Source organism: Saimiri boliviensis, chromosome 11 (assembly GCF_048565385.1).
Source record: "Saimiri boliviensis isolate mSaiBol1 chromosome 11, mSaiBol1.pri, whole genome shotgun sequence".
NCBI classification, from domain to species: domain Eukaryota; kingdom Metazoa; phylum Chordata; class Mammalia; order Primates; family Cebidae; genus Saimiri; species Saimiri boliviensis.
In genome coordinates this window covers 15,821,190-15,842,187 of record NC_133459.1, presented here as the reverse complement: position 1 = coordinate 15,842,187, position 20,998 = coordinate 15,821,190, and the positions used below count along the sequence as shown (strand labels likewise).

At 53.6% G+C, this 20,998-nt stretch overlaps 1 protein-coding gene across 1 annotated transcript in view; it reads right to left on the bottom strand.

Annotated features, from left to right (window-relative positions):
* Positions 1-2,685: 2,685 nt before the first annotated feature.
* PADI6 (peptidyl arginine deiminase 6) overlaps positions 2,686-20,998 on the bottom strand; it is a 30,687-nt gene continuing 12,374 nt past the window's right edge. The window contains exons 7-16 of the mRNA XM_010345534.3: positions 17,609-17,787; positions 17,313-17,416; positions 14,328-14,439; positions 11,233-11,340; positions 10,660-10,814; positions 9,417-9,573; positions 8,878-9,001; positions 7,375-7,445; positions 5,806-5,967; positions 2,686-3,503 (exon numbers count right to left, since the gene is read on the bottom strand). Coding sequence (XP_010343836.1) covers positions 3,270-3,503; positions 5,806-5,967; positions 7,375-7,445; positions 8,878-9,001; positions 9,417-9,573; positions 10,660-10,814; positions 11,233-11,340; positions 14,328-14,439; positions 17,313-17,416; positions 17,609-17,787 — 1,406 coding nt within the window. The 3' untranslated portion in view covers positions 2,686-3,269. The remainder of the gene's footprint in view (positions 3,504-5,805; positions 5,968-7,374; positions 7,446-8,877; positions 9,002-9,416; positions 9,574-10,659; positions 10,815-11,232; positions 11,341-14,327; positions 14,440-17,312; positions 17,417-17,608; positions 17,788-20,998) is intronic.

Sequence of the window (20,998 nt, the reverse complement as noted above, 5' to 3'; positions counted from 1 at the left end):
CCTGCCTCTGCCTCACAAAGTGCTGGGATTACAGGCGTGTGCCACCACATCTGGCCTTTGGCAAAGTTGCTGCCTCCTGCTGCTGTCCTGCCCCATCAAGCCAGTAGCCTTGCTGGCCTGTGCCCTCCACTCTCAGCGGCTCGTTGGGCTCCCAGGGAAGAGTGGAAAGGGCTGGAAGGATGGCGGATGGGGAAGGGGACTTGCCTGTTCCTGCCTAGTCCTGCCCCACCCTCAACACCTGCCCCAGCCCCACATTGGAAGGGCAGGGACCTGAGGGAGGGTCACGTGGGATGGCCACACTGGAGGGTCTCAGGATCTGGCTTAGCTGGTGTCACCACCAGCCAGTAGCAGTGGAGTCCACTCTCCAGACTAGGAGGACTCAGCAAGCAGGGATGCGGGGAGGGGAGAATGGGGAGACAGGAACAGCCCCTTAAGCACTTTGGAAGGGAAATGGGTATCACCCCCTGCTGAGGGCATTCTGGGCACTGAAGCAGCCAGGAGGGAAGAGGACTTGGTACCTTTAAAGAACTAAAAAGTGCCTGTAACCCCAGCACTTTGGGAGGCCGAGGCAGGTGGATCCCCTGAGGTTGGGAGTTCGAGACCAGCCTGACCAATGTGGTCTCTACTAAAAATACAAAATTAACCAGGCATGGTGACACATGCCTGTAATCCCAGCTATTAAGGAGGCCGAGGCAGGAGAATCTCTTGAACTCAGGAGGCTGAGGTTGCAGTGAGCTGAGATGGACCCATTGCACTACAACCTGGTCAACAAGAACAAAACTCAGTCTTAGAAAAAAGAAAGCAAAAGATGGCCTGTTAACAGGTTGGGAGGCATAGGGGAGGGCTGGAATCTCTAAAACCCTCACTGCCCTCACACTGGGTCCCCAGCACTCCTCACCCCCGACCCCACCAGTATTTCCTGGGTTTTTTGTTTGTTTGGTTTGTTTTGTTTTGAGATGAGGTCTCGCTCTGTTGCCCAGGCTGGAGGTGCAGTGGCACATTTCGGAGCCTCTGCCTCCTGGGTTCAAGCGATTCTCCCAACTCAGCCTCCCAAGTAACTGGGATTACAGGTGCACACCACAACGCCTGACCAATTATTGTCTTTTTAGCAGAGATGGGGTTTCCCCGTGTTGGCCAGGCTGGCTTTGAACTCCTGGCCTCAAGTGATCCACCTACCTCAGCTTCCAAAGTGTTGGGATTACAGGCGTGACCACTGCACCTGGCCCTGTGTCTGCTATGCAGGCAGTGGAGGGTTTTGTTCACTGCTACAGAGATATGGTCTCTCAACCTTCAAGAATGAGACTGGCTAAGGAATAAAGTGCCACATCTTTCTAGGGCTTTATGTAAGTTACTCCAGTCCTCAGAACAACCTTGAGACAGGCACAAGTCTTGCCCAGTTGGTAAGGAAACTGAGGCACTCAGCTTGTCTTCTCACCTTTGACAGGTACAGGGAACATTTCCTCTCCTTCCCTACAGCAGTAGTGAAGCACGGCACCAGGTGACCTTTGCAGGGGACACAGCGGGGAGCGACGGGGACTGGGGCCTTCTGGAGCACATCTGTGTCTAGAGTGTGGCCAGTGAGTCTTCAGCCTCAGGCCCAGGGTGGTAAGACTTGGCAGCAGGAGCTGGAAATCCAGACTGAGTAAACCGTCAGTGCCTCACTTAGAGAAGTTTGCAGCATCGTGCAAGCCCAGCAAACCCAGCTCTGCTGCAGGTGTCTAACAGCCAGGGCTGGAAGGACGCCTCTGCAGGTGCCATCACAGCGGCGCTGCTGGGTGCCTGGGAGGTAACAGGAGGAAAGGGTGTCAAGCTGCCAAGGTCTCCTGCCGGGCCCTTAGGCAGGTGGGGCTTCGGGAAGGGCCCAGGGCTGACCTGAAAAGCCCTGGGTGAGGGTCTAGTTAGGGTCAGAGGAGGGCCAAAGTCATCGACCCTAAGGCAGCCCTTGGCAGAGGTGAGAGAGTAGATATTTTGTCCCCCTCTGTCCCTCTTCTGGCCCTAGGGCTGCCCTCTTCCCTTTTTCCCTAGAGATGGGACCCCAGCCCTTGGGATCCAGAGTCCCCTACTCCCTTTGGTTTTTCCAGACGATCTGAAAATATGGGGAGGAATGAGCTCACCATCCCTTGAATACAAGAGGGCTCACAAACCCTGCAGCACCACAGGCAGGTTAACGAGAGGTGGTGTGTCAGATGTTCTGGGGGCGCTGGCTCACCAGGACGCAGCTCCTGGATGAAGACCCGCATCTGACCCAGAGACCAGCCCTACTGCCTCCACCCTGGCTTCTGCCTCTCAGCTGCCTTGCTTCCCTGGGGTGACCCTCCTCTACCGTTCCAGCAGCTGGCAGAGGCTGGCCAGGTCCTGCCTGCTGCCCACAGCGCCGGGCGCTGGGACCGAGCCTAGTTCAAGGCCCAGCTCTGCCTTCAGCTCCCTGTGGGACAGGGACACAGGGCTCCCTTCTCAGGGCCTACCCTGAAAATTCGAGTGTCCTAGAGAAGTCATCACCCAGGAACAGCAGGGCAGGAGCCACAGCGCTTGTTAAAGCTTAACAGCATCCCTGTGCCATTAATACAGGGCTGGTCAGATGGGAATGTGCGGCTTTGGGCCCTGGAGGGGGCACTTCAGGCTGTCCGCCCTGCTGTGCCTTCTCTCAGAGGCCACACCTACAGACCCAAGATGATCAGCCCCTCCACCTGCAGAGCCCAGCTGCCCACTGGGCATGACACCACCATCACCCTGGGTCTGCCCCCTCCAGCTCCTACCCAGCCCTAGGGCAGGCCCTCGACCTTCCTCCAGCCTGGGCCTGGACTCGACTCCGCTTGTCAGTTACTTAAACCAGAACAGCATTTGGATAATCTAAGTTCATTTGAATAATCCAAGTCCAACCACTTCCTACCATAGACGTGATTGAGAGATGAGGGGAAGGACAGCAGCTCATCATGTAGCCACGCCTCTGCCCCTCACAAGCAGGCCAGCATGGCCAGAGGACCTCCTCCCGAAACAAGGTCACCGCCAAGATGCATTCATGACCGCCAGCGCTTTATTGCCTGTCTAGTAAATGCCTCTTGGCTGAAAACTTTTCCATCTTTTCCCCACAGGGGTTCAAGCTGGCGGCATTTGCCATCCTACGGGGTCCAAGGGTCAGGGTGGACGGGGAGGAAAGGGTTGTGTTGCCTCGACTCTCCAGCCTCCTCCACTTAGCAAGGAGTCTTGCTGCTGCACGGTGCCGTGCGCCATCCATGCTGGGGCAGAGCTGGCAACTCCGGGGCCTGGGTCTAAGGCACCATCTTCCACCATTTGAAGGCAAAGGGTGCCCGGCGGACGGTGGCGCAGGCGCAGATGTCTCCCACGTCTGCCAGGTAGCAGTCAAAGTCACTGATGAAGGTGCACTTGAAGCCCAGGGGCTCCAGCAAGCAGCGCATCCTTTCTTCCAGACAGCAGGTGCCCTTGATCTGGGGCCCGAAAGGCTTGGGGATCCCCAGGTTCTTGCCCATCACAATCATCTGCAGCTGTCAGAAAGACAGTTAGGGTGGGCGAGGCCTGGACAGGGATCAGAGCCCTGGAAGCCAGCCCCCCCCCAGCCTTCCTCCCTGTGGTCAGATCAGCCCAGACCAGGCATAGCAAGCACACGGCCGCTGCCTCCAGGTCAGTGAAACCTAGTTCACTTCTGCTTAGCCCCCTCCAATGGCTCTTTCTCAACAGCAAGACATAAAATCCTGCCTGGCCAAGGTCCGGCATTGTCAACATCTCCAGTTTCTCCTGTGTTTCAATTATTCTGGCCCCACCACATAGCTGCTATCTCCACTGGAACGCTCTCCCCACCCCCCACTTCATCAGCCGACTTCTGTCTTTCATACCTCATTTCCTCCTCAAAGCAGCTTCTTGCCACTATTCACCCCAACCGGACCACACTGAGCCGAGAGTTAGAAGACACTCTGGCCGGGCACTGTGGTTCACACCTGTAATCTCAGCACTTTAGGAGGCCAAGGCGGTAGATTACAAGGTCAGGAGTTTGAGACCTGCCTGGCCAAGATGGTAAAACCCCCATCTCTACTAAAAATACAAAAATTAGCTGGGCGTGGTGGCGGGTACCTGTAATCCTAGTTACTTAGGAGGCTGAGGCAGGAGAATCACTTGAACCCAGGAGGCGGAGGTCGCAGTGAACCAAGACCGTGCCACCGCACTACTCCAGCCTGGGTGACAGAGTGAGACTGTCTCAAAAAACCAACCAAACAACCTATGTGTGGTGGAGGCAGGCAAGGCCTATGCCCCCAGTACTCAGGGGAGAGGTGAATGTTTAAAGAATTGGGGCACTCGATTGCTTCCGTTCGTTTTCAACACCTATATAATGGGTCAGTTGTTGCATGAGAAAGTTCAGATGTGAGCTACAGTTGGCAAAGGCTTGGTGAAGCCAAGACCTCTTGTACTCACAGCAGCTCCCACTTTTTTTTTTTTTTTTTTTTGAGACAGAGCCTTACTCTGTCGCCCAGGCTGGAGTGCAGTGGCACAATCTCAGCTCACTGCAACCTCCCAGGTTCAAGCGATTCTCCTGCTTCAGCCTCCCAAGTAGCTGAGGTTACAGGCACACGCCGCCATGCCCAGATAATTTTTGTATTTTTAGTAGAGACAGGGTTTCACCATGTTGGCCAGGCTGGTCTTGAACTTGGGATCCACCCACCTCAGCCTCCCAAAGTGTTGGCATTACAGACACGAGCCAGTGTACCCGGCCGCAGCCGCACTACTCTTGATTGCAACTTCTGATTTAAAGTAGGGACAGAATGGTTTTTTGGTTTGGTTTTAAGACAGTCTTGGTTTGTTGCCCAGGCTGGAGTGCAGTGGCTTATTGCAGCCTCCACCTCCTGGGCTCAAGCAATCATCCTGCCTCAGCCTCCTGAGTAGCTGAGACTACACAGACATGTGCTACCACACCCAGCTATTTTTTTGAGGGGGAAGACAGTCTTGCTCTGTTGCCCAGGCTGGAGTACAGTGGTGAGTGGTACAATCTAGGCTCACTGCAACCTCTGACTTCTGGGTTCAAGGGATTCTCCTGCCTCAGCCTCCGATTAGCTGGGATTACAGGCATGCACCACCACACCCAGGTGATTTTTTGTATTTTTAGGGATGGGGTTTCACCATGTTGGCCAGGCTGGTCTCAAACTCTAGATCTCAAGTGATATACCTGCCTCAGCCTCCCAAAGTGCTGAGATTACAGGCATGAGCTACATTTTTTTTTTTTTTTTTTTAAGATGCAGGGTCTATGTTGCCCACGCTGGTCTCCACCTCCTGAAACGAAGCAATCCTCCCTGCTTGACCTCCCAACGTGCCAGAATTACAGGTGAGCCACCATGACTAGTCAAGCAGAACAGAATGCTATTTTAAGTGCTGCTATACCTCCGTTATAGCAGACACTTCTTCCCCAGATCCTGGGGACAACGGACATGAAGACCCGCCCGGAGGCAGCTTGCCCAAGGCCTCACTGCCAACAGATTGCGCAGCAACCTTGACTTTGGGTACACTGCACCCCATCTGAAGTGGGCCTCGCAGGTTCATCCTTTAAGACTACAGGGCAGCTCACTGAGGCTCCTAAAGCATCTGGTCCATAGTAACTGCCTGGGGAGCCTCCCAGCCTTCAGGCCCAGAGCACCTGCTCTCAGGGAGGGCTGTCCCTCCCCAAGATGGGGGAGAGGGGTCTCCTTCCATTTCCTCATCGGCACCATTATCCTCCCCATCTCCACAGTCCAGCAGTGAGGTGGCAGCCAGTGTTGCCTGAACGGGCCCTCCCCTGCCCAGGGATGCCCAGTCGCCCCTCACCAGGTTAGGGAAGTATGGCCTTGCGAAGAGCCTCTTGGGCTGCTGATCAGAGGGGACATTAGTCAGCTTCTCCAAGCAGAACAGCTGGGGAATCTCGATGATGTCCGGTTCCACCAGGCCCAGCTCTGTCTTCAGGATGTCATGGTTCAGGTGAATGCACTTCTGTCGGGCAGGAGGGGATGGGAGAGCTCATCAGGAATTAAACAGTTTCCTTCCATACTGAAGGCAGGCGATGACCCGACACCACTATTCCCCATCACTTGCTGTGTGCCAAGGAGCCTCACATACCATGCCAATCTTCTGATGAAATGGGCACGGTTCCCTTTTCACATGGGGAAGTGGAGGTTCAGGAAGGGCCTGGTCTTTAGTCCAGGGTCCCACAGCTAGACAGCGTCGGGCACTTCCCCAACCCAGACCAGCTGAGCCCAATGCCCAAGTGTCTCTTTAGGTCGTGAAATAGGCTTCAGACACATACCCCACACGCCTAAGCTATTTGTCACCAAGGGCTGGGAGATGTGGTGTCAGCCCCATGCCTGGCTGGCACCTACCCTGCTGCACCAGGAGGGCTGTTCTTGCCAAGATCAGGGCATCCATGCACCGTATATGGCATAGAACATTCCTTGGGAACATTTCTGGGAAGGGTAAGGACCTAGTGAGCAAAGCAATTTTGCTGACCATGCAACCTCGGCCAAGAAACTGCCCTTCTCTGGGCCTCAGCTTCTCCCACAAGTTGAGGGGAGACTCTGCTTCTCACAGCCAATGATTCACTAAGATCTCTGAAGGCTTGGCAACCCTGTACACCACTCTTGGGACTGCCGTGATGGGCCGCTTCAGAAAGCATTGAATAGGCCCTCTTGAGTCTGATGCTCAGCTGGCCTCTTCAAGAAGGCTGCTGAGCTCTGTCATTTCCCAGGAAATGGAGCCCAGACAGCTTGAGCAGCATAATGAGCAACACGTGAACTTGGGAGTCCAGACCCAGTTCCCTAAATGATCCGTCTCGGGCTCGTGGTTTTACTCTGGGCCTCACTATCCTCGTCCATGAGAGGCGTTTTACTTTATAGGGCTGTCTGCAGGGTTTGTGGTAAGGAATCCTGCACAATGCTTGGGCCATCACTGGTTCTTAGCTAGGAACTGCCTAGATAGTCAGGGCTTTCCCAGCTTGGGGACGGGACCAGCCGTACAGTCAGTCAGTAACCCGCTCTGACAGTATCTGTGGTCAACGGTCCTGACATGCCACTGCGCTTCTCCCTGCCCCAGTACCACCCAGGTCCTCAGCCATCTGGCATTGTGGAAAGCTGCTTGCTATTTCCAGCCCTCTTCTAAGCCTAAGGTACAGCGTGCAGAGTTTTTGACTCCAGAGCCCTGGCTCCTTCCTCCTCCAGTCTCCCTGCACTGGCATATGGCCGGTTCTAGCCCCGGACCGAGGCCTGTATCAGGACCTGGAGAAAAGGGTGGCAGGCAGCTGCCCCCCAACTCCTCACCCACCAGGAGGGGTAGATGGGAGCTTTCCTGCAGGACCCGCAGCACCAGCCCTTTCTTGGGGTTGGCCCCCGTCACACTGGCCCCTACCTCCACGTATTCATTCTGCTTCCTCAGGCTTTCATCAGCCAGAAGTTGGTCGATGGTTTTGGCTTCCCTTCCTGTAGGAAGAAGCAGGCAGCAGGCCCGCTGGTCAGGCAGTGGCAGCACTGCCCAGAGCTGGGCAGACTCGGGCTGGGTTCTGCCACCTGGGTGTGTTCCTGGGCCGGAAACCATGGTGAGAGGCCTGGCCAACAACCAGGGACCACGCCCTCAGGTCTGAGGTCATCCTCCTGGATACTGACCAGGGTCCACACTAGGACGCCCAGGCAAGACTTACTGCCATTGGCCACTCTGTCGGCAGCATGAGGGGGAGCAGCCTGTGCCAGGCTCTGAGGGTTACAGCCTAGAGCTCGTTAGAATGACTTCAGCCCCTACTCCCCTGATGCCAGCACAACCTGGCACCTTCTGCCTGTGACCTTGACGAGGTAACATTACCTTGGTTCTTCAATTGCTTCATCTTTGGGACAGGGATGCCCAATTCATTTGCCAGCTCTGAGGTGACAGTCTTTGTGATGTGGTTCATGCTCAGCAGATGTCACTTTCCATGAGGCTTCTATGACCAAGAATTCCTGGGCCCCACCCCAAAGGCTGAAAGGCTGACTATATGGGAGGCCAGGAGCCAGGGGGAAATCCTGCAGTTCTGACAAGCTCCCAGGTACACTGGCCCTCAGATCACACGTTGGGTATTGAGGGTCTAGAAAAACCTAAAACCCCCAGCCCCTTTCTGTATTCCTACAGTCTTTATTATTTTTTGAAACCGAGTCTTGCTCTATAGCCCAGGCCAGAGTGCAGTGGCGGGATCTCGGCTCACTGCAAAACCTCCGCCTCCCAGGTTAAAGCGATTCCCCTGCCTCAGCATCTGGAGTAGCTGGAATTACAGGAACACCACCACGCCCAGCTGATTTTGTATTTTTAGTAGAGACAGGGTTTCACCATGTTGGCCAGGCTGGTCTCAACCTCCAGACCTCATGATCCACCCGCCTCGGCCTCCCAAAGTGCTGGGGTTACAGGTGTGAGCTACTGTACCAGGCCCATTCCCACAGCCTTTAGATCAGAAGTGCTATGCCACCAGCCACGCAACCTCTGCTTGTCCACCTGTGTGTTTTTTTTTTTTTTTTTTTTTTTTAACAGTGACCAGGAGATCCACAAAGTCCCCATGCCTAGGTACTTAACCCAACGTGCCCTGAATAAATCCAGGCACTAACATTGCTAACACCTGTTTTCCCCCCACTTGTGGCCACCTATGTGCTAAGTGAGCCCCCGTCCGATACATCCTAGCAGCCTCTAGGCCATCCCGGAACATCTGGTATACTTGTGTTGTCCTGGTACCACTGGAGTGGCCCGGAAATAAGATGTTCCAGCACAGCAATTTCAATAGCTTTTGTGCCTCCCTGCGGTCCTTTCTGCTAAGGGCGACAGCATGGCTACGTAAGAAGGGCCCCTGGGAAGAGAAGGACCCCAGTCTGTTCTGTGGACAGGGAGTTTCCTTACTGTTAGACAGGAGCTGATCTGCTCTAACTCCATCAAACAGAAAAGCATCACCATAGCCTTCCTTCTGTTTCTCTTGGAAGAGTTTGTAGCAGGCGCTGGGGCTGGCCAGGAGCAGCTGGAAGCCCTGGGAGAGAGAACTTGAGTCAGAAGCCAGCTTTCTCAGCTGGGCGTGGTGGCTCACACCTGTAATTCCAGCACTTTGGAGGCCGACGCGGGTGGATCACCTGAGGTCAGGGGTTCAAGACCAGCCTGGCCAACATAGTGAAACCCCATCTCTAATAAATATACAAAAATTAGCCAGGTATGGTGGTACATGACTAATCCCAACTACTCGGGAGGCTGAGGCAGGAGAATCGCTTGAACCCGGGGCCGGGAGTTGCAGTGAGCCGAGATCACGCCACTGCACTCCAGCCTGGACAACAGAGCGAGACTGTCTCAAACAAACAAAAGCCAAATTTCTCCCCAGAATCTTCCAAGAGTCACCAACAGAAGGCATGGGGACATGGTCAGATGTCCGCTCTCCAGCCCCCAACACAGACCTTTTTGCCCTCACTCTTCTCATCTGTGGGGATGAAACACATGAACTCATCCACGTGGCCGGTCATTAGCCAATCCGAGTAGAGTTCCACCGGTGCTTGGACCTGCTGGGCATAGAGGAAGTCTCGGAGGGTCTTACTCATGGCCCGGCCCTCCACGCTAGAAGGAAGATGGAAAGAACAGCCCTTAAGCCAGTGTGGCCCAGGCTGGTTGCCCGCCACTTAGTGTCATGCTGCCTCCAGGTTACTGGCTTCTCTGACAATTGAGTGAAAGAGGCCAGTCCATAGAGGATGGGTTGGTTATGAATCCCTTACGCTGACCCCACTCAGAACGAAGCCAAGTGTTTCTAGACAGACAAGCCTGGACACGAGTATCATTTTGGAATTATGGCCACCAAGAAATCCAACCACGTATCTTAGAAAGGACGTCCTGGTGGACCAAATTTCTTTCAGTTTAAACCCTGGAATCAAAGAGTAAGCAGTTTATCCTAATCTTTAGTCTCCCAAGTGAATGAAAAGTTCGACGTCCTTACTTCAATTTAAGAAGTGGTCCACAAGGCCGAGTGCGGTGGCTCATGCCTGTAATCCCAGCACTTTGGGAGGCCAAGGCAGGTGGATCGCCTGAGGTCAGGAGTTCAAGACCAGCCTGACCAACATGGAGAAACCCTGTCTCTACTAAAAATACAAAATTAGCCAGGCGTGGTAGTGCACACCTGTAATCCCAGCTACACAGGAGGCTAAAGCAGGAGAATCACTTGAACCAGAAGGCAGAGGTTGTGGTGAGCAGAGTTCATGCCATTGCACTCCAGCCTGGGCAGCAAGAACAAAACACCATCTAAAAAAAAAATTTTTTTTTCCAGATGTGGCAGCTCATGCCTATAATCCCAGCACTTTGGGAGGCCGAGGCGGGTGGATCATGAGGTCAGTTCAAGACCAGCCTGGCCAAGATGGTGAAACCCCGTCTCTATTAAAAATACAAAAATTAGCCAGGTGTGGTGGCGGGCACCTGTAATCCCAGTTACTGGGGAGACTGAGGCAGGAGAATTGCTTGAACCTGGGGGTGAGGCTTGCAGTGAGGCGTGATCACACCACTGCACTCCAGCCTGGGCAACAGAGTGAGACTCACTCCATCTAAAAAAAGTACACAGTATATGGACACGCTGAGGTTCTTTGGGAAGCAGGCGGGGCCAGGGGAACAGCCATGGTCCCTGCCTATCATCTGAAGGCATCTGGCTCTGTGGCTCACCTGGGGTAAAAGCTGCTGCCAATGAGGACTCTGCCCAGGGGGTATTCTTTCCCTTGGACCTTGACAGGTGGGGACACCATCACGTTCCCGATGGAATCCATGCTGGCCACTTTATGGTCCTCAGTGTCGTGGGTCATGTAGCCAATACCGGGGCTCTGGAGAGAGACCCGGCCAGGGAAGGGGCGTGACTGGGGGCTGACTTTTTTTTTTGGCTTAACATTTATTATAGTCACAGGAGCAAATAATCACTAGAAATAACTTTTGATTGGGTTTTGTTTTTCCTTTCGAGACGGGGTCTCGCTCTGTCACCCAGGCTGGAGTGCGGTGGCGTGATTATGGCTCACTGAAACCTCAAACTCCTGGGGCTGAAGTGTTCCTTCTGCTCTAGCGATCCACTAGGATCACCGCGCCAGGCTTATCCCTCAATCTGGGCTCTCAGGTAGATGCCCACATCCCCCGCAACCTCCCCTGCCCCCACAGACCACCCAGGCCCTCTCCCCACTTAGTGTCATTTCTAAGCAGGCACCAGGCCTGATTGGACTGAGCTCAGATCAGCCAAACCAAGCCCCACACCAGTGAGTATTTCATGGGGAACTCATCAAGATTGGGGGCTCGAGGCGTGTCGAGGATCAAGGATGTGGTCTTGTGGGGCGCCTGGGTGTAGCAGAAGGCCATCTCATCCTGGAAATGGACAGAAGACTGATTACTTGCCGATCGCTCACCTCCCTGGATCCCCTTTAGGGATAAGGAACGGTAAGAACCCCCTTCCTTCCTGCCAGCTCCTGCTCAGGCCTCAACACCCAGCTCAGATGTCATCCCTTCTTGAAGGCTCTCTGATCCCGCTTTCCACCTCTTCAGGTTTAAGACGTGAACATCCATGGCTGGGCGCGGTGGCTCATGCCTATAATCCCAGCACTTTGGGAGGCTGAGGTAGATGGATCACTTGAGCCTAGGAGTTCGAGACCAGCTTGGCAACATAAGACCCTGTCCCTACTAATATACATAAATTTAGCCAGGAATGGTGGCTCATGCTGGTAATCCCAGTTACTCAGGAGGCTGAGGCAGAATTGCTTGAACATGGGAGGTAGAGGCTGCGGTGGAGCTGCGATCATGCCACTGCACTCCAGCCTGGGTGACAGACTTGAGCAACCAGATTCTTCCTTCTTTTGTAAAGAATCCATTCACAAACCTCACTGGCTTGCATTCTGAGTCAACTCTGCTCTGGTGCCGCTCAGGAAGCCACCAAGATCTCCACCCTATATACTGCAATGCCTTCCAGTTTCCCTTCTCTTCTTGCTCACTATCAAGATCTGTTTCCTACATCTTAGCTGGAGAGGTCTTTTCAAAACCTCAACTGTAATATTTCATTACCGATTCATGCTTTGAGTGTCTCTTGCTTGCCTTTAGCTTAAAAGGTGCTAGGAGGAAGCCCTGCCTCTCACCTTTGTTCACTGATCTGGCTGCACCAGCCCTCTTCAAGACCTCCAAGCACCTTTTTTTTTTTTTTGAGACAGTGTCTCGCTCTGTTGCTCAGGCTAGAGTTCAGTGGCATGATCTGGGCTCACTGCAATCTCCGCCTCCTGGGTTCAAGTGATTCTTCTGCCTCAGCCTCCTGAGTAGCTGGGACTACAGACATATGCCATCACTCCTGGCTAATTTTTGTATTTTTAGTAGAGATGGGGTTTCACCATGTTGGCCAAGCTGGACTTGAACTCCTGACCTCAGGTGATCCACCTGCTTTGGTCTCCCAAAATGCTGAGATTACAGGTGTGAGCCACTATGTCTGGCCACACCCCACTCCCCGTTTGATCTTGTCAGTTGCTCTTTTGCCTGAAGAGCTCCCACTTTTGAGATGGAGTCTCGTTCTGTCACCCAGGCTGGAGTGCAGTGGCCCCAATCTGAGCTCACTGCAACCTCTGCCTCCTGTGTTCAAGCAATTCTCCCATCTCTGTCCCAACTAGGTGGCGCTCCAGGTGTGTGCCACCACACCTGGCTGACTTTTGTAATTTTAGTAGAGACATTATTTTGCCATGCTTTCAAGGCTATTTTTAAACTCCTGACCTCAAGTGATCCACCTGCCTCAGCCTCCCAAAGTGTTGGGATTAGAGGCGTGAGCCACCCCTGGTTGGGGTCTCTACTTTTATTTTTTTACTTTTTTTTTTTTTTGAGACGGAGTTTCACTCTTGTTACCCAGGCTGGAGTGCAATGGCGTGATCTCGGCTCACTGCAACCTCTGCCTCCTGGGTTCAGGCAATTCTCCTGCCTCAGCCTCCAGAGTAGCTGGGATTACAGGCATGCGCCACCATGCCCAGTTAATTTTTTGTATTTTTAATGGAGACGGGGTTTCACCATGTTGACCAGGATAGTCTTGATCTCTTGACCTCGTGATCCACCAGCCTCGACCTCCCAAAGTGCTGGGATTACAGGCGTGAGCCACCGCGCCTGGCCAGTCTCTACTTTTAAATCCCAGCTACCCCTGCCCCAATCTCTATATGGCCAGCTCCTTGGTTCCTTTTCATTTGAGGGTTTTCCCCGTCTATTCTTAAATGGACTCATTTGGTCTACTGACTCTCTGCATCATCTTATTCTCTAACTTTCATAACACTTAAAAGTTCTACACTTGGCTGGGTGTGGTGGCTCACGCCTGTAATCCCAGCACTATGGGAGGCTGAGGCAAGCGAATCAAAAGGTCAAGAGATCGAGACCATCCTGGCCAACATGGTGAAACCCTGTCTCTACTAAAATACAAAAATTAGCTGGGCATGGTGGTGTGCGCCTATAGTCTCAGCTACTTTGGGAGGCTGAGGCAGGAGAATTGCTTGAACCTGGGGGGCGGAGGTTGCAGTGAGCCAAGATCACGCCACTGCACTCCAGCCTGGCACCTCGCTACAGAGCAAGACTGTCTCAAAAAAAAAAAATTCTACCCTTGCTAACATGGGACAGCAGATGTTCAAATTTCTCTCTGGTGCTCAGGATGGTGTGCCTAGCATGTGGCGATCACATAGCTGCAGAGGACAGAGCTCTAGAACTGAAGGCTGACCAGGGCTCTAGACTTGCTGCTGTGCCAGGGTCAGGTGGGACCCAGGGCTGTGGCCCAGCTCTCAGCCTTAACCAAAGGCATCAGACCCTTCAGGGGCCTGGGGGTTAGGGTTCTGTGGTCTTGAACTTGTGTACATTCTGCAATGGGAAGGAGGTTGGACTCTAAACTTTTGACAGAATCTCGCTCTGTCGCCCAGGCTGGAGTGCAGTGGTGTGATCTCAGCTCACTGCAACCTCTGCCTCCCGGGTTCAAGCGATTCTCCTGCCTCAGCCTCTCGAGTAGCTGGGACCAGGGACATGCCACCATGTCCGACTAATTTTTGCATTTTTAGTAGAGACAGGGTTTCACCGTGTTAGCCAGGATGGTCTCAATCTCCTGACAGGATCTCCCCACCTCAGCCTCCCACAGTGCTGGGATTACACGTATGAGCCACCACACCTGGCTCTCTAAACTATTCTTCAGTGGCTATAACTCAGGCAAATCCTCATCTGAGCCTCCACTGAAGTCCTAAGAACAGGGCCACCCCTATCAAGGCTCTGGTCTGCTTTAGGGTTAACCAAAAGCCTGTGTACCACGTACTGGTCCCCCCACCCCTCCTCCACAGGCGGGTTTCCAGGTGGGATATTACCTGGAGCCACCTGCCCAGGCGGCTGGGGTCCTCGTAGACAGAGGCCACCTGGCTGTTGCTCTTATCACTCAGCTCCGTCACTGTGTCCACAAAACCCTGCAGCTGCAGCTCCCTGCCATGAGAGAGAAGCCGGTTATGGGAAGGCTCTCCAGGCTCCCTTATGGGTCATGACCTCCCTATGCCAGGACAGGTCATATCCCTGCCCATGAGGTCGACAGAGCAACCATCCCCTGACCACAGCACAAGCCAGCAGCTCAGAGCCCATCATGTCCAACGCTACTCAGCTTTGCCCATGGCAGAGCCAGGTCAGAAAGTGCCCCGAAGGGAGGGAGGTGTCCTGGATGCAGCAACGAATAGCAACAGACTTCTGGCTGGGCGCGGTGGCTCGCACCTGTAATCCCAGCACTTTGTGAGGCTGAGATGGGTGGATCACCTGAGGTCAGGAGTTCAAGACCAGCCTGGGCAATAAGGTGAAACCCTGTCTCAACTAAAAATACAAAAATTAGCCAGGCATGATGGTACACGCCTGTAATCCCAGCACTTTGGAAGGCCAAGGTGGGCAGATCATCTGAGGTCAGGAGTTCAAGACCAGCCCCGGCAACAAAGTGAAACCCCGTCTCAACTAAAAATACAAAAATTAGTCAGCCATGGTGGTGTACGCCTATAATCCCAGCTACTTGGGTTGCTGAGGCAGTAGAACTGCTTGAACCTGGAGGCAGAGATTATAGTGAGCCGAGATTGTACAACGGCACTCCAGCCTAAGCAACAGAGCAAGACCCAGTCTCAAAAAAAAAGATAAACATCAGTCCCATGGCGTTCATCTTCCCTGTGGCCCCTTCTAGGCCCGAGCTGGCAGCTTGGCCTTACTGGGACCTCTAGCCTCTGATGGCTTTTTTTTTTTTTTTTAAAGACAGGGTTTCATCATGTTAGTCAGGCTGGTCTTGAACTCCCGATCTCAGATGATCCGCCTGCCCTTGCCCTCCAAAGTGCTTGGATTACAGGCATGAGCCACTGTGCCCAGCCTTCTGATGGCTTTGATCATCAACCCTGTTCCTTTCCTTCCTCAACCTTGCATTCGGTGGGGCATCGGAATACATTCTTGTCCTTCTCCGTGAGCTTCATTGCCTGGCAAAACCCAATCTGCTTAGACCTAGTTCTACATTTATTCTTCCTGGGAAAAGTTACTTAGAATAGATGGAGAAAAACCCACGATGACTGCTTTCTCTAGATTGCCAATTTCAACAGGTCCTTGGCACCATCCACCCATCCTGCTGTTTCCTAGTTGATTCTGTGCATTCCCCCCTGAACCATGGTGAGTGGCCCTTGCACCCACATTAAGGCGAGTTTGACTTGCACACCCATCCTACTGGCTGGGCTCCTGCCGTTGCCTTTTCCTTTTTCGTGGGGGCTGGAGTCTTGCTCTGTTGCATAGGCTCCTGATTGGAGGAGATCATGCAATGGTACAGTCTCGGCTCACTGCAACCTCTGCCTCCCAGGTTCAAGTGATTCTCCTGCCTCGGCCTCCCGAGTGAGTGGGACCACAGAGTGAGCGAGTGGGACCACAGAGTGAGCGAGTGGGACCACAGAGTGAGCGAGTGGGACCACAGAGTGAGCGAGTGGGACCACAGAGTGAGCGAGTGGGACCACAGAGTGAGCGAGTGGGACCACAGAGTGAGCGAGTGGGACCACAGAGTGAGCGAGTGGGACCACAGAGTGAGCGAGTGGGACCACATCCAGCTGATTTTTATATTCTTAGGAGACACGGTTTTGTCGCATTGGCCAGGCTGGTCTTGAACTTCTGACCCTCAAGTGATCCGCCAGGCTCAGCCTCCCAAAGTGCTAGGATTATAGGCATGAGCCACCACGCCTGGCTGCCTTTTCCTTTCTATTAGTATTACCCATCCCTGCTAGAACATTCTATCAGCATTATCCTTCACCTCCTGCAAGAAAAAAAGCCTTTACATAAGGAATTTGTAATAAGGGGAGACGTGGCAGTAGTCATCTGGAGGCGGCTGGTATGGAACCAGCGGGGCAGAGATGTCCTACCTGCAGACCAAGCCCACCTCTAATGGCTGGGCTCCTGCCACCACCCTGGCTTGAGCCACGACGTTTAGACTGGTCTCCCATCTTTTATTTGCAGCCGACTTCCCACGTGGCCAGAGTGATTGTGCAGACAGAACCCTTGGTTTCCCGCTGGTTGTGCCTTTAGGACCCATTCTCCTTTTCTCCCTAGTAGCAGAGACCATTTCTGGATTCCCTGAAGCCGGATGTGGCCTTGTGTGTGTTCAGGCTTTTGGCACGTGAGAAGTGGTTCAGGAGACTTCTAGACCACCAGCTGCAACAATAGGCAGCAGTGCCCGGATCCTGGCTCTTTCTCCCTCCCTGGGGCCTGGACCTAGGAATGTGCACACCCAGCCTCCATCGAGGAAGATGCCACCCCGAGGGAAAGCTTAACAAGACTGAAAGGAACCAGGGCCCCTAAATGGCAGTGGGTGAGCAGTACCATCTTCCTGCAGGCATCCAGGTGACAAAGTTTTCACCACCGTATTTGGGGTGGCTATGGCCCCAGACACCTCTCCCTCACGCCCAGGGCCCACAGGGTTCTGCTCCTTTCACCCAGCCCCCCACCAGCCCTTCCTGGGCTCACACGCGTTCTTCTGCTGGCTCCATTCCTTGGAACGGGCTCTTGTCTGACCTCTCCATCCTTTGCCCTGCTTTAGAGCACTTGGCACCATTTAAAACCATGTTGTTTGACCCTCACATAAGAATGGGGGACTGTCTCATTCACTGCTCCATGCCCAGCTTTGGAAATCTGCAGACATGTATTGGACTGTCTTAGGTCAGATCCAGACAGCTCAGACCAAAGGGTTTACACTCACCTGGTGAGAGGTTCTAGCCATCTTTACCCACACCTTGCCCTGCATACAGAAAAGAGGGTGCCAGTTGTAAGAACCGCCTGGCACAGTCGGCCTGAGGGTCTCTCACCTGCACAGATAAACCTCCAGAGGCACCTGGGTGCAGGGAATGAAGATGCAGGGGGCCACCCGAAATACCACCGTGTCTTTGTACAGTGGAGTCTCTGGAATTAACTGCAACAAGACAAGGTTCTGTTAGCAGCCTGCTTCCACGCCTACTCCCTCCCCTCCTACCCCCAGGCTTCCGGCCGTCAGCCCAGCCCCCAGCTGGGCCCCGTCCACCTTCTGCAGCTCCACCCAACTGCGGGAGATGCTTTCCCCCACCTGAGCATCCTAGCCCATGGACTCATCTATGTGATGACATACCGGGTCTTCAGACTCCTCCACCAGGGATACAGAGTAGGTGATCAGGCCTGAGAATTCGGCCGACGGGAACACCATAGCTTCGAGGTAGAAGGTCTCTTTCAAGTGGTCCCCGAGGAGGGCCAAGGTATAGGCATGCTGGCTGGGCCCCAGCACCAACTCAAAGGTACTGGAGTCGTCTTCTAGGAGAGAAGGAAGGGACGGACCGGTCACTGAAGTAACCTAGTGCCGGTCACCACATTTGATGGTCAAGGGTACCAGCTCATTCCTCATCTCAGAGGCAAGCCTGGGAGTTCCAGGAGGGCTGGAGCTGAACTGGCTCAGCCTCCCTGTTTCTAGCATTCAGGGCTTGGTGGAAACCAGATGTTTGTACACAAGTGAGGGCCAGTTATGCACCAATGCTCCCTGAAGGCCTATTACACGCCAGGAGTTAGGGCTCGGGAGGCGATGCCTTCAAGACTCCTGGCTGGTGTGAAAATTCAGGGTGGGTGCTTCTACATGTTGATCCACCAATCCAACTCCTGTGATAACAGCATAAAGTCCTAAAGGTGAGTAACTGTCCCAGGCTGGGCTTGGCAGCCTCATCTGAAAAGAGTCACATTTACTGATGCTAGAAAGGTCAATGAGAACCATTTATTGAATGGATGACGCCTCCATCAAGGTTTCTGAAGAAACCAAGTGTTCTTGTGATTATACGTGTTACGCCCGTCTCCTAGTTTTAGGTCATTAAATACAGAACCATGCAGAGGGTGGATAAGAAGGAAGTCGACCACATGTGGTGGTTGTCTTTGCTAACTAGATCCTAAGTCTCTTTTTTTTTTTTTTTTTGAGATGGAGTCCCATTCTGTCACCCAGGCTAGAGTGCAGGGGTGCAGTCTTAGCTCACTTCAACCTCTGTCTCCTGGGTTCAAGCGATTTTTGTACCTCAGCCTCCGAAGTAGCTGGGACTATAGGTGCGCACTACCACGCCCAGCTAATTTTTTGTGTTTTTAGCAGAGATGAGGTTTCACCACATTGCCCAGGTTGGTCTCCAACTCCTGGGCTCAGGCAATCCCGCCTGCCTTGGCCTCTCAAAGTGGAGGGATTACAAGTGTGAGTCACTGTGCTCAGCCCAATTCTATTTTGTATGCCAAAGATGACCCTGACCCAAGCTTCTCCCACCTAGGCCACTAGAACTTCTTTCCTGGCCTGCTCTTATCTGTTCCTGATGTGGGAACTGTGGGCCCGATGATGGCTGTTCTTGCTTAAGACTCCAGGTGATAGCCAGGTGCAGTGGCTCACGCCTGTAATCCCAGCACTTTGGGAGGCTGAAGAGGGCAAATCACAAGTCAAGAGTTCAAGACCAGCCCGACTAACATGGTAAAACCCTGCCTCTACTAAAAATACAGATATCAGCTGGGTATGGTGGCACGTGCCTGTAATCCCAGCTACTCAGGAGGCTGAGACAGGAGAATCGCTTGAACCTGTGAGGCAGAGGTTGCAGCGAGCCGAGATCACACCACTGCTCTCCAGCCTGGGCAACAGAGTGAGACTCCATCCAAAGACTCCAGGTGGCTTCTTATTTTCTTATTTCAGGGACTCTTAAGCTAGGTTTACTTTGGCCACCAGAACCCCAAGAGATCCAGGAACTGTAGCATCCTCAGACCTTTTGTACGGCACTGCCAGCTGCCTGTCTCTAGCTCTTCCTGTGTGCCAGCAGATGGCTGCAGCTGTGGCCATGGTTGCCCCGGGTCCTTGGCCTCTTGGTCTGGGATGGGGCCTCAGCAGCCCTCCCGTGGACTCTGTAGTTCTGCAGCAGCCCCTCCTGGGAGGCCCTGGGGATGTTGGTCACAGATCTGGCCTTAGTCCTGCTGCTGGCTGGGGGCCCACCAGGACCACTCCTGTGTTGGTTCCTGCTTCTCATCTGCCTAGGAGGCTTCACCAGCTCCGAGCCAGGCCTCAGGGGGCAAGACCAGACAAGGCAGTCTTCCCCCCAGGAACCCCTGGGACTACCCAGTGCACACACAGCCCTCTTGACCTGCTATAATCAGCTGGCCCATGGCACCCAGCCCAAGAGCTGCTGCATACCCAGGGTCTGCTACCGTTCTGGGTACCTGGGCTCCCTGTGGCCATTCCACCCAAGAATGAGTCACCACCAAGGGTGGGGGTCACCGTCTGTTTGCCACAAGCCCTTACTGGCTGGCTGTCCCTCGGTGGACCCCCTGGGGACCCATCTCATAGCTAGTTTGTTCGAAGCATAGCTAACACTTCACTGTGGGCTTACTATCTTTGCTAGGCGCTGCGACAGGTGTTGCAGGCTCACGGGCTCACATCCCTCATGACACTGAGGCAGGCATTTGTTGTCCCAATTAAACAGGCCAGGTCGGTGCAGTGGCTCACGCCTATAATCCCAACACTTTGGGAGGCTGAGGTGGGTAGATCATGAGGTCAGGAGTTCAAGACCAGCCTGGCCAACATGGTGAAATCCCATCTCTACTAAAAACAAAAATTAGCTGGGCATAGTGGTACATGCCTGTAACCCCAGCTACTCAGGAAGCTGAGGCAAAAGAATTGTTTGAACTGGGACCCCTAGAGTCAGAGGTTGCAGTGAGCCGAGATCGTACCACTAATCTTCCAGCCTGGGCTACAGAGCTAGACTCCATCTCAAACAAGAAACACACACACCAAAAACCAGAAACCAAGAAGAGACCAGAAGCCCTGTGACCCAGGCACAAGCACTGCCTCTACCTAGAAGGCCCCTCCTGCCCTCGGTCCTCATGTAGCTGCCCGGAAGGCCTTAGCCATCTCTCAACTCTCTCTGCCTCCTCTGGGGGCATCTTAAAGGGCTCCCCTCCAGCCTCTGCTTAGTCTCTGGCTGCCGGTCCATCTGTCCTAGCAGGCTCTGAGAGCAGGCAACATGTTTATTCTTCCAGAGCTGGATCCTCAGGGCACAGAACAAATATGGACAATTCGAGCTGAGCTTTTTCCTACCTGCCGTATAGTGCTAGACCCGCAGAAGGGCGGGAACCCTCTTGGCTCTTCACTGGCACTTCGAGACCATTTCTCACCCCAGTCCCTGTGAGGTGCAGGCTATCAGATAATGCCAGCCGCCCCTTTCTTTTGGGGACTCTATCATCCCCTCCATCCTTCATGGATTGTTCTAGCAACACTTGCCTCCACCACTAGTGTCACTGGCATCTGACAATGGACCAGAACACCCAGACGTTTTGATCTTTGACCTTATTTCAATGAACATGGGTCCTACGCCACCTTAGACATCATTACAATGGTCATAACCCAGGCTGCACGCCACCTCCAAGGCAGGCTTAATGCCTTCCTATTTATTTAGCTCACCTATGCTCCCACCCCAGCGAATCCCCAACCTCAGTCCCAGATCCTACCTATTCCCACCTT